This window comes from Bos indicus x Bos taurus, chromosome 4 (genome assembly GCF_003369695.1).
Source record: "Bos indicus x Bos taurus breed Angus x Brahman F1 hybrid chromosome 4, Bos_hybrid_MaternalHap_v2.0, whole genome shotgun sequence".
NCBI lineage: Eukaryota > Metazoa > Chordata > Mammalia > Artiodactyla > Bovidae > Bos > Bos indicus x Bos taurus.
Window position 1 is genome coordinate 89,274,371 of NC_040079.1, and position 12,923 is coordinate 89,287,293.

Genomic DNA, 12,923 nt, shown 5'->3' on the forward strand with positions numbered 1-12,923 from the left:
TTGCCCAAGTTGAAGACAGACGTGTAACTAAAGATTCCCAAAGCTCACTCAGTCCTCAGCAAACCAAGTTTAAAAAGCACACACACACGCACACACACACGCAAAATACACAAGAGTAAAATAAAACATCAGAAACACAAAAAGAAAAATAAAATTGTATAATCTGCTAAGTCAGATTATTTATGAAGGAAAAACAATCTGATCTAAAACTTTACAACCATAAAAGCCCCCAAATAATGGAATCATATTTTAAAAATTCTAAATGACAATAATTCTCAATTTTGAATTCTCTACTTAAAACTATCAAGAAAGAAGTTTAAAAAGACAAGGGATCAGAAAACTCCCTATGTATCACTGGGCAAAGAGCTACAAGATATACTTTAAAAGAAGAACTGGACTTAGAAATAAGCAGCAGCGTTTAAAAAAATGAGCAAAGTCATTGTTAAATATATTGCTAAATCTATGTAAGATTTAAAATAATAACAACACAATTAACCAGGGGTTAATACAAAATAAGATTAGACAACAAGAAGTAAATGGGGAAGGAGAGATGGAGAAAAGCACTCTAAGGTCTTTAGGAGGAAGAGGCAGGAACTATTAAAGGCAGAATGTAAGCATCATGAGCACAGGAACTACAGAGCCAGACCCACACAGCTTAGAATAGTGTCTGAAGAGTGGTCAGACTGTCGCATCAACCTGAGTTTGGCAGAAGGGAGGGCATCAATCCTGGTATAGCCACATAAAGGAATATTATTTGACCATTTCTAGTGTGAATTTGATATTATGTGTGTCAAGGGAAAATGTAACAAAATGCATGGAAGTTAAAAACAAAAAGACATTTCTCTTATTTATACACATACAATCAACATGAGTAACTATGGTTACAGGCTTCCCCTCTGGCTCAAATGGTAAAGAATCTGCCTGTAATGTGGGTGACCAAGGTCACATCCCTGGGTTGGGAAGATCATCTGGAGAAGGAAATGGCAACATGGGAACAGCTACATACCAACACATACACATTTATACAGAAAGAAAGAAACAGTTGCTGCTGCTAAGTCACTTCAGTCGTGTCCGACTCTGTGTGACCCCATAGACGTCAGCCCACCAGGCTTTCCTGCCCCTGGGGTTCTCCAGGCAAGAACACTGGAGTGGGTTGCCATTTCCTTCTCCAATGCATGAAAGTGAAAAAATGAAAGTGAAGTCGCTCAGTCATGTCTGACTCTATGTGACCCCATAGACAGCAGCCCACCAGGCTTCCCCGTCCCTGGGATTCTCCAGGCAAGAACACTGGAGTGGGTTGCCATTTCCTTCTCCAATGCATGAAAGTGAAAAGTCAAAGTGAAGTCGCTCAGTCATGTCCGACTCCTAGCGACCCCATGGACTGCAGCCCACCAGGCTCCTCCATCCATGGGATTTCCCAGGCAAGAGTGCTGGAGTGGGGTGCCATTGCCTTCTCCAAAGAAACAGTAGATATAAGGAAAAACTTCTGACATCTATATGCCAAAAAGTTGTCAATGCTTCTCTGTGGGAAGTGAATCTATGAGTATTTTTGAGAGTCAGTTTTAATGAGGTGGGTGAAACCGGACCCTGTTATACAGAGTGAAGTAAGAAAGAGAAACACAAATGCTGTATATTAACACATATATATGGAATGTAGAAAGACGGTCATGACAATCCTACATGCAGGGCAGCAAAAGAGACACATATGTAAAGAACAGACTTTTGGACTATGTGGGAGAAGGTGATGATTTGAGAGAATAGCACTGAAACAAGTACATTACCATGTGTAAAACGGATGACCAGTGCAAGTTCAATGCATGAAGCAGAGCACCCAAAGCCAGTGCTCTGGGACAACCCAGAGGCACAGAGTGGGGAGGGAGGTGGCGGGGGCTCAGGATGGGGGACACATGTGTACCCATGGTTGATTCATGTTGATGTACGGCAAAACCATCACAATATTGTAATTATCCTCAAATTGAAATAATTTAATTTTTTAAAAAAGAAAAAAAGTATTTGCCTTTTTTCCTTTCTGTATCTGAATTTTCATCTTTAACAATAAATACATAATAATGAAATCATGAAACTGAAAATGATAATGTTGATATAAAAAAGAAATATCCATAAAATATCATTGACTGTTTTAAGCATTATTCTAATTATCACAAAAAACAATGGGGGCAAGGAGAACAGAAAGGAGGATCAATTCTGGTATAGCCACATAAAGGAATGCTACTCGACAGTGTCTAGTGTGAATTTAATGAAGAGAGGAGAAAATATTAGCATAGAGTAAGTAGAAATACACTTCTTGAAAGACTGAGGAGTGATCAACAGTACCTGAAATTTAAGACAGGATATTAATTTAAGTATTTTATAGTATCCTTATATATATTTTAAAATATATAATAAAAATACTGCAGTTATAATAATAGCATAGATAACAATAAATCAACTAACCAGAAAGTTAATTTTATGAGATAATAGAATTCATTTCAATTTAATTATCTCAGTTATTTTTATCCATGGGAAAAAACTTAGCTTTCTCATCCACGTGGCATTGACTACAATGGCAGAGATACTGTCCTAGGGAATAAATAGCCACATCTATCCATCTAAGCCTGTAACTTCGAGCCTACTAAGTAGAAATTCACACCCCATTTTCCTAAGGATGTAAAATCAAGAATACACTGTTCTCCAAAAGTAAAGGATACAAAAACTTCTTTAGAAACATAAATAAGTTAGGTGGTTTCTACACAAGATGAATGGAGAAGGAAATAGCAACCCAGGATTCTTGCCTGGATAATCTCATGGACAGAGGAGCCTGGCAGGCTACAGTCCATGGCATTGTAGAGTTAGACGTGACTGAGCACACACACACCCCCAAGATTTTAAGAGTCAAATTAAAAGGAATAATTTTTCCAGTAGTCACGTATGGATGTGAGAGTTGGACCATAAAGAGAGCTGAGCACCGAAGAATTGATGCTTTTGAACCATGGTGTTAGAGAAGATTCTTGAGAGTCCCTTGGACTGCAAGGAGATCCAACCAGTCCATCCTAAAGGAAATCAGTCCTGAATATTCATTGGAAGGACTGATGTTGGAGTTGAAACTCCAATACTTTGGCCACCTGATGCGAAGAACTGACTCATTTGAAACGACACTGATGCTGGGAAAGATTGAGGGCAGGAGGAGAAGGGGATGAGAGAGGATGAGATGGTTGGATGGCATCACCAACTCAATCGACATGAGTTTGAGCAAGCTCCACACGTTAGTGAAGAACAGGGATGCCTGGCGTGCTGCAGTCCATGGGGTCACAAAGAGTCGGACACAACTGAGCAACTGAACTGAACTGAATCAACACAAGTATTCATCATCTGAATCTATGTGATTTCTAAGGCACTCTAGTTAAAATACTGCTAAGAAGAGAAGCAATGCAGAGGAGTGGAAAGCATTCTCAAGCTGGTGGACTGTACCTGTGATACTTACAAATTTTATAACATTCAGAAAGTCATTTAACAAATCTGGATTCAGACTTTATCCACTGAACACAAGAAGGGTAGACAAACTAATACTTAAACAGATAGGGAGTTTGGGATGGACAGGTACACACTGCTATATTTAAAATAGATAACCAATAAAAACCTACTACACAGCACAGGGAACTCTGCTCAGTATTATGTAACAACTTAAATGGGGAAAGAATTTGAAAAAGAATAGATACATGTATATGTGTAACTGAATCACACCTGAAACTAACACAACACTGTTAATCAACTATACTGCAATATAAAACAGAAAATTAACAAACAAACCAACCTTTCAAAGTCTAATATTCCCTTTTTATTAACTAATAATATTTATTCTAATATATAATGTTTATGCACAATCACACCAGCACGGCTTTTTCCAAAATACACAACAATGCTTCTCAAACTCAGTGACATACAAATCTTCTGGGCTCTTGTTAAAAAGCATACTTTGGTACAGTAGGTGTTGGGTAGGCCTTGAGATTTTGTATTTTTGTCATGCTCTCTGGTGATACCAATGTTGCTGACACATGGAAAATACAGAGCAGCTTGGCCCTAGAAGATAAGCCTCATATTCTCTTAATCTATAAGCCAAGAGAAAGGTTCTATCTCTGAACTGTTTCACAGCCAAGAGCACATCTTAAGAGGGGAAGTTTAAGGAGAAGTCATAGGATGACCAGGGTGAATAAAATAGAGTTCAAAATAGACTCTTTTCCAAGTTGCTCACCTGTGATTTATAATGAACAGAAAAACAAAATACATGAAAACATTTGTCTTGTTTGAACAATTCTCTATCCTACTGAGTCAAGCAAACTATGCACCAAGTATGTGGTCAGTCTAGATGGAGAGTCTTACCTAGGAAGAAAGAAATTGGTACCATATCTAGGCGTGGGTAATAGATTAGATTCTTCAGAGATAATAGATACGAATGGATGATTTTTATTTTTTATTATAGTTGATTTACAATGCTGCATTAATTTCTGCTGTACAGCCACCTGACTCAGTTATATATATGTGTGTATGTGTGTGTATATATATATATAAAATACTTTTTTATATTCTTTCCATTATGGCTTATTTCAGGATATTGAATATAGTTCCATGTGCTATTAGGACTTTGTTGTTTAAAGATGGATTTTTTTAAACCAATGTAAAAAAAATAAGACCACCACCAAGCAAAAAAATGGGTAAACAAGTGACTGCTAAAATCTTCCCAGCATCATGCCCTTAACACATAAAACACTTCATAAACAAGAATGAAGGAAGGAAGCAAGCTTACCTCTTCAAGTCCCTTAAAATCTCAAAATCATGAACTTTACAAAATACCTGTTTTTTATGGAAATCCTTTAGGGCCGTTTCGTAGCCTTCCTCTAGCCTACTGAAGGCTATTCCTACATCTGTAGTCCACCAGATTTGTGAGCTAGTTAGTGCAACTTGAGCTGGGAAATCAAAAATCCACAGTTCCCTGGGTTTGTCTTCATAGACCGCGATGGCTTCTGTGATGGAATGACGCACTGTCTCTTGCATGGTCCGCTCCAGCTGCAGGAGCCAGGTTTCCACCTTTTAAAGCAAACAAATGTAGTAACACAGGCTTAACTATGGAAGAAGGATAATGCTATCCTCTCTCAGGCTTGAAGGCTACAAAGAGAGGAAGGCCTCAGGTGGATTTATTGGGTTGGCCAAAAGTTTGGTCAGGGTTTCTGTAAGACCTTATGGAAAAACTCAAATGAACTTTTTGGCCAACCCAATGTTTTAAACTCCTGTACTAGAAGGTAACTCAAAGGGGCTGGTGAACTACTGACAGATGAAGTCTTCCCTACATAAAACTGTCTTCTGCCAGGATACTGCTCATCTTATTTCACCGACCAGCTGTCTCATAAATTTCCACACCCTAACTAGACAAGGTGTTCTCCATTCTTCATTTTTCAGATTTGAAGACCAGAGGGCTCTAGATCAAGCTCCTGTCTGGCAACACACAGTGTTTTGAGAAACCAAACATCACAGCCAGTATGTTAAAGTAAAATTCTAGAGATTTGAAAATCACAGGATATGGATTTAAGTGTACTTGATATACAGTGCTGTGTTAAGTTTCAGGTGTACAGCAAAGTGATTCAATTATACATATATATGAATTATTTTTCAGATTTTTTGCCATTATAGGTTATTACACGATATTGAACATAGTTCCCTGTGCTATAATAGGTCCTTGCTGTTTATCTATTTTAAACATAGTAATGTGTATCTGTTAATCCCAACCTCCTAATTTATCCCTCTGCCCCTTTTCTCCTTCAGTAACCATAAATTTGCTTTCTGTGTCTGTGAGTCTAGTAAATTGATTTTTAAATTTATTTTTGATGATTTTTAAATATACTGAAGATTCTACCCTAAAATCTCCATAGTACCTAGTCTTACAGTGTTTTCAGCAAGTGTCTTAATTATATTCCCTACTGGCTCTCATCTTCACACTTGTCAGAAGTTAGACAGCAGGAGAGACGAGAAAGACGACAACTGCTGACTTGTGAAAATCAATCTTGAAAAAAATTCATTCAAAGTGTATTTTGTTCCCACAAATATACTTGAGCCAGTTTTCCATTCTATCCAAATATGCTTTGTTACATTTTTCTGTATATATGTCTCCCTGAGATGATGTTATATAACAAAAGGATACCTATACCATTTGAAAATAATTGACCACAGTGATAAAAATGACTATACTAAATAAATTCCAAGGACTGTATGAGATCCTGAAACTATATAATTGCTTTCTTTCCCTGCCTCTGTGAAGATGGCAGCAGCGTTCACCCCTACAACCTCTTTCTCTGGAGAACTGGGAAGGAGTGATATGCAGTCAATGAGTTGACAGCCTTCCCCGTTGGAAGAAGGAAGCACGGCCTTCGCTACGGCCCAATATCCTAGGAGCATTCTCTCCCGGCCTCCTAGCCGGGCTTTGTTCCCATGCCCGAGCGCAGGAGATCTAAGCACTACTATCGTCACTCAGTGCAACTCAATGTCACCAAGCAACAGGCTCCTTTAGTAAGTACATCATATATCATTTTAGCATCTCCCAGATGCTCTGGGATCCACGCCCTCAATATGGCCACCTGTCCTTCAGAACTCTGCAGTCCATCTGGGAAGACCAAACTTACAAGCACAGTGACACATCAGCCCATGTTTAGAGACTATGCCACCAACAGCAACTCAGCTCAATATAAGCTGAGAACTAAGCCCTGATGAGGTGCTCGCTTGATACCTTCTCACATCTTAGTCTTTCATCAGCTTCTGTCCAACCCTTTGTAACAAGAACCATCACTTCCCGTTATCACTAATTATGTGAACATCTATATCTTCAATGAGCCCAAGAGGTCCCAAAGGACAGGTGTTATGTCTTACTCATTTCTGGATCTTCAAAGGCCAAACCCAGTGGCTGGTACATAGTAGGTATTCAATAAACACTTGTCAAATAAAAGGCAAACAGCCAAAATTGGGAGGAACCAATCATAAAAGTGTGGGGTAAGGGGGAAGGCCTAAAGGCAAAGTATCTTTTAATAAAAGAAAGGCAATTAGAGGGTACATGCAGTGCATGCCCCAAAGTCTCTAGCATAAGTTGCTCATACAGGATAAATTAGAGTACTGTGAAAACTTCCAATATCAAGGGTTTCTGCTAGTGATAACCACATCTATCAATTGGACTGTCCTCCTTCCAGGCACTATGCCAGTCAGCTAGCAGTCTGCTGGGGAAGAGGCAGACAGCAACATACTTTTGTCAAGATAGTTTATGGTGATTTTTTCTAATCATTGTAATAATATCCTAAAGAGCCCAAGAGATCAAATATACACTTTAATCAAAGTATTCTACCATCTGCTTTCCCTGCATTTGGCAGGATTTTTCTAGTACAATATTAAAAAGCAACAGAGAAAACCCCTGTAGAAAAAGGAGTTGCCATCAGATTTCTGCAAAGGGCCCTTTAAAGAACCCCCTGCCTCAACCTAAACTGTTCTGTAATAGAGGCTACTCTCTCTGTTACTCTGTGGATTAATTTTTAAGCTATACAAGCATCACCATAAAAAGATGCAATTCCTCTAAATCATCTGAAAACACCAATAGCTCCTTCATAAATCATAATGAGCTGTTCTTACAGATAACTGTTAAGAATATATTTGAGGTGTTTGTGAGAGAAGAGAACATGTTAACTGTCTGTGCATGCAGTAATTGGTATACGTGACATCAGCTTTGCGGACTCAACCAAAGTTATTTACAAGCAGCCGTTTACAACATCCGCCTTGGAATCCTGAACCGGAGCTACTTTCTAATGTGCTCCACTGCAAGGCTCTGCTTCATCCTAATCCTTCCCTGAATGGTAAGCAGGGCTGAAAGTAATTCTCTCTGTAGGAGACTTCTGGGGTCTGCTCATTCAGCCTGTGGCAGTCCTTCCTGTCCAGCTCAACTGCTAGCATCTTCGAGCCCCTGCAGGCTGCTGAAGCCTGATGCACAGAGTAGGAAGCCTGGCAGAGGACTCCTCGGACACACCAGACACATGTAAACAGGAATCTCAAAGCACAAGACCAACCAGAGCCTGACAATTGACATGAATTAACAATTTCTGGTTCCATTCAACTTTTAAAAATGACAGCCCTATCCTCCCCTAGCATAGAGAATCTCACAATCAGCTCTTACATGGCCTATGCATTCACACGCAGCTGGGAATGGGACGTACTCCTTGTCTTTGCTATACATTCCAGCCGCCCTGTGTGCAGAGACATCCTGATCATCTTCAAACTGCAGATCTGCAATGCTGTCGAAGAGTTTGGAAAGGTGGCGTGTAACCTAAGACAAGATACGGGAAGAGAGAAGAGCACTTCTTACTGGAGGTGAATTCTGGGAATCTAGAGAGGTAGCTAAATGAATTCACAAAACTGTCCTTATATCGTCACAGAGTTGCCTTAAAATGCTTTTTTTTCCTTCCAAATAAAAATCACTTCTTCAATTTCAGAGTTTGAAACGACCTTGGTGGAGAAGTAGCCAGGCACTTGAATCACATTATCAGGTGTTGGGAGGTGAATGCTTACCCGGGTAGGTCATGTGTTTTCTCCTTAAAGGCTGGAGACTTACCAACTTCTCTGTCTGTACCATATTCCTATAGCAATCATTCTGCTGGAAATTTTGTGGTCAGGTTATTAAAATTCAGACATGGTATTTTACTTACACCATAAAAACCTTATTAAAAAAAAAGTATTAAACTATTTGAAACAAAAATGTAAATTAGACCTTCTCCTTGGGTCAGGTCGTTTGCTACCAGGCATCTGCTTTGATACTGACATGAGTCCCATAGCCTATTTGTTACATAAGAAGGGTGAATGGGATTCTCCCATTTTCACTGACAAAGAAATTGAAAGTCAAGTATTAGGTGACTTCATCAAGTTGACATTGGTAAATACAAGTGGCAGTTAGATCTTAAACCTGCAAATCCAGGCCACATTTACAAAGTTCAAATTCTTCTGGCCTCATAACCTTTTAGATCCTAAGTTGTGGGATTCCCAAAAGAATCCCCAATAATATAACATACTGAACCCTGCATAGGTCCAGACTACTTGAAATATAAAACAAACCAAGTTAAAAAACAAAGATCTGCATTTGTTCTGCTAGAGGTCAGTTCAGAGATGAAAGCCCAATTGGCCTCCATATAGAACATTAGAACCAGTAAGCCTTCTCCATCTGGTCGTATCAGAACAGACTGGGACCGGCCTCTCCACCTACAAGGGCTGGCGAGGAGGAAAGGAGAGGAAGACACGTGTTCTGCAGGCTCTCAGTCAGGCAAGCCACTCTACCTCCTCTGGGGTAGACCGAATAAAGGGCAGCGTGAACCACGGGAAGTATCAGGAGTGGGAACAAGTATTCCCTCCTTATATGTGGCACAACTAAAAGCTGCAAAGGAGAACAGTTTGGTGAATCCTCAAAAAGTTAACATAAGGATTTCCCTGGTGGTCCAGTGTTTAAGCAGCTGTCTGCCAAAGCAGAGGACACGGATTCAATTTCTGGTCTAGGAAGATCCCACAGGCTGCAGAGCAACTGGATCCATGAGCCACAATGACTGAGCCCATGCTCCACAAGAGAAGCCACCGCAAGAAGCAGCCCATGTACGGCAACTAGAGAGCAAGCCCCACTTGCCTCTGCTAGAGAAAGCCCACATTCAGCAATGAAGTTCCAGCACAAAAATGAATACATAAAATTAGAAAAAGAATAAAGAAAAGGTTAACACAGACTTGCCATAAGACTCAGAAATTTCATTACTAGGTATATACCCCAAACTACAGAAAACAAGTACTCAAAATACCTGTACAAAAATACTCATAGCAGTATTACTCACAAAAGGTGGAACAGACCCAGGTGTCCACTGACGGACGACAGACACACTGGGCATATCCATGCAATGGAATACCGCTCAGGCATCGGAAGGAATGAAGTGCTGGTGCATGTACAACATGGATGAAGCTTGTCGAAAACGTCATGCTATTAGGAGGCGGCCGGGAGGAGCAGGCAAGGGAGTGTAGTGACTCCTTGATGGGTGTGGGGCTTTATATCAGGGTAATAAAATAATTTGGAATAGGCAGAGGTAACAGATGCACAACACTGTGAATGTACAAAATGCCAATGAATCATACACTTTAAAATGCCCAATTTTGTGTTGTCTCAATTTCATCTCAATAAAAATAATAAAAAATAAATAAAAACCAGAAGATGGTTTCAAGCCACAGAACGTTTCCTAGCACATAGCATTACAGCCATCTCTGTAATGACATTTTCATGAAATACAGTGTAACCAGACTTGATAACTATCCCAGCAGCAGCTCCTAGGAACAACGGCAACCTGCCTAAATTTCCCACATGACAAGACCACTATCAATATTGGGAAGGAACTCAAGGGTGATTTAATCTCTGAAGCTTTTAGCCTTGATGTTTTTGCTGAATTCGCTGTTTTAGTATCGAAGAATATCACAAGGAATCTTCCCAGTTGAAAACAGATAAGTTTTCTGCGACTCTCACTTTCCGTGTAGACAGAGTGGTAGCCGATGATCATTGCTTGGATTATCACAGTTACCGCATCCCTGCACATAACCCAGAGGACATTTACACACAGTCTCTCCAATCATCTCACAGTTCGCTGTCACAGCTGAAGCGGCCAGCAAGTGCACAGATGTTTAATGGCTTCTACTGCATAATGGGCCTAAATAATATTCAGGTGCAAAGCTGCAGGATAAATGAGACCTCAACTATCAGACACCCTCACACATCACTGCTTTGGCCAGGAAAGCGTTTCACAAGAACCTCTAATCCTGAAGTCATTCAGTGGGTGATCAGGACATGCAAACCCCACAGCTTGCTGTTCTCCTGTGACTTATACCTGGCATGCTGGAAGTTAGATAGTTTCTTATTCTGCCCTCCACTTCGAGTTTCTGAGAGAACACAACCATTTTCTTAACTAACATGCATGCTGTTGCCCTCAAATTAGTTCCATTTATTTGTACTTGTTAACACAAAATTTAAATTCCTTTTGGCTAGTTGGGTCTTTGGAAAGATCTTTAATTTTACAATTAAAAAAAAAAACAAACTGATGCCTCCCTCTTTTTACCTAAGAAGAAACAAAATGGATATGAACATTTCAAGTCATGAAATTCAATAATTTGATCAAATCTTGAACAGATTTCTAAAAGGTTACTGACAAAAACTGAAATGTTGTTTCACTGACTTAGAGTAAATCAGGTGCATCCACCCTTTGGGGTGTAGGTATTCAGGCAGGTCCTGATTAGAACAGTAGTGCAGGATTGTAAGAACAACTGTGCAACCTCTACAATCAATGGGTAAACATGCAATTGTGCTCTGGCCTTGAAAACTTGTTGTTAAAATATTAAAATCCCCCACTTGTAAAAGAATGAAACTAGAACACTTTCTAACACCATACACAAAAATAAACTCAAAATGGATTAAAGATCTCAACGTAAGACCAGAAACTATAAAACTCCTAGAGGAGAACATAGGCAAAACACTCTCCGACATACATCACAGCAGGATCCTCTATGACCCACCTCCCAGAATATTGGAAATAAAAGCAAAAATAAACAAATGGGACCTAATTAAACTTAAAAGCTTCTGCACAACAAAGGAAACTATTAGCAAGGTGAAAAGGCAGCCTTCAGAATGGGAGAAAATAATGGCAAATGAAGCAACTGACAAACAACTAATCTCAAAAATATACAAGCAACTCCTACAGCTCAACTCCAGAAAAATAAATGACCCAATCAAAAAATGGGCCAAAGAACTAAATAGACATTTCTCCAAAGAAGACATACAGATGGCTAACAAACACATGAAAAGATGCTCAACATCACTCATTATCAGAGAAATGCAAATCAAAACCACAAAGAGGTACCATTTCACACCAGTCAGAATGGCTGCGATCCAAAAGTCTACAAGCAATAAATGCTGGAGAGGGTGTGGAGAAAAGGGAACCCTCTTACACTGTTGGTGGGAATGCAAACTAGTACAGCCACTATGGAGAACAGTGTGGAGATTCCTTAAAAAACTGGAAATGGAACTGCCTTATGATCCAGCAATCCCACTGCTGGGCATACACACTGAGGAAACCAGAAGGGAAAGAGACACATGTACCCCAATGTTCATCGCAGCACTGTTTATAATAGCCAGGACGTGGAAGCAACCTAGATGCCCATCAGCAGATGAATGGATAAGAAAGCTGTGGTACATATACACAATGGAGTATTACTCAGCCATTAAAAAGAATACATTTGAATCAGTTCTAATGAGGTGGATGAAACTGGAGCCTATTATACAGAGTGAAGTAAGCCAGAAAGAAAAACACCAATACAGTATACTAACACATATATATGGAATTTAGAAAGATGGTAACAATAACCCTGTGTACGAGACAGCAAAAGAGACACTGATGTATAGATCAGTCTTATGGACTCTGTGGGAGAGGGAGAGGGTGGGGAGATTTGGGAGAATGGCATTGAAACCTGTATAATATCATGTATGAAATGAGTCGCCAGTCCAGGTTCGATGCACGATACTGGATGCTTGGGGCTGGTGCACTGGGACGACCCAGAGGGATGGTATGGGGAGGGAGGAGGGAGGAGGGTTCAGGATGGGGAGCACGGGTATACCTGTGGTGGATTCATTTTGATGTTTGGCAAAACTAATACAATATTGTAAAGTTTAAAAATAAAATAAAATTTAAAAAAGAGAAAAAAATTATTAAAATCCCTCTCACTCTTGGTTACAGAAGTACAGGGAAATAAACTGTAAATAAATATTTAGTACACTAACTGAAAATACTAAAAAAGTAAAAATTGTTTTAGTTCTTTATAGGAAACTTATCAGGAGT

The 12,923-nt window shown here is 39.6% G+C and overlaps 1 protein-coding gene across 1 annotated transcript in view; it reads right to left on the reverse strand.

Moving 5' to 3' along the window:
- Window positions 1–12,923, reverse strand: part of DNAH11 (dynein axonemal heavy chain 11) — a 369,705-nt gene that overhangs the window by 257,163 nt on the left and 99,619 nt on the right. The window contains exons 29-30 of the mRNA XM_027539949.1: window positions 8,198–8,347; window positions 4,849–5,082 (exon numbers count right to left, since the gene is read on the reverse strand). Coding sequence (XP_027395750.1) covers window positions 4,849–5,082; window positions 8,198–8,347 — 384 coding nt within the window. The remainder of the gene's footprint in view (window positions 1–4,848; window positions 5,083–8,197; window positions 8,348–12,923) is intronic.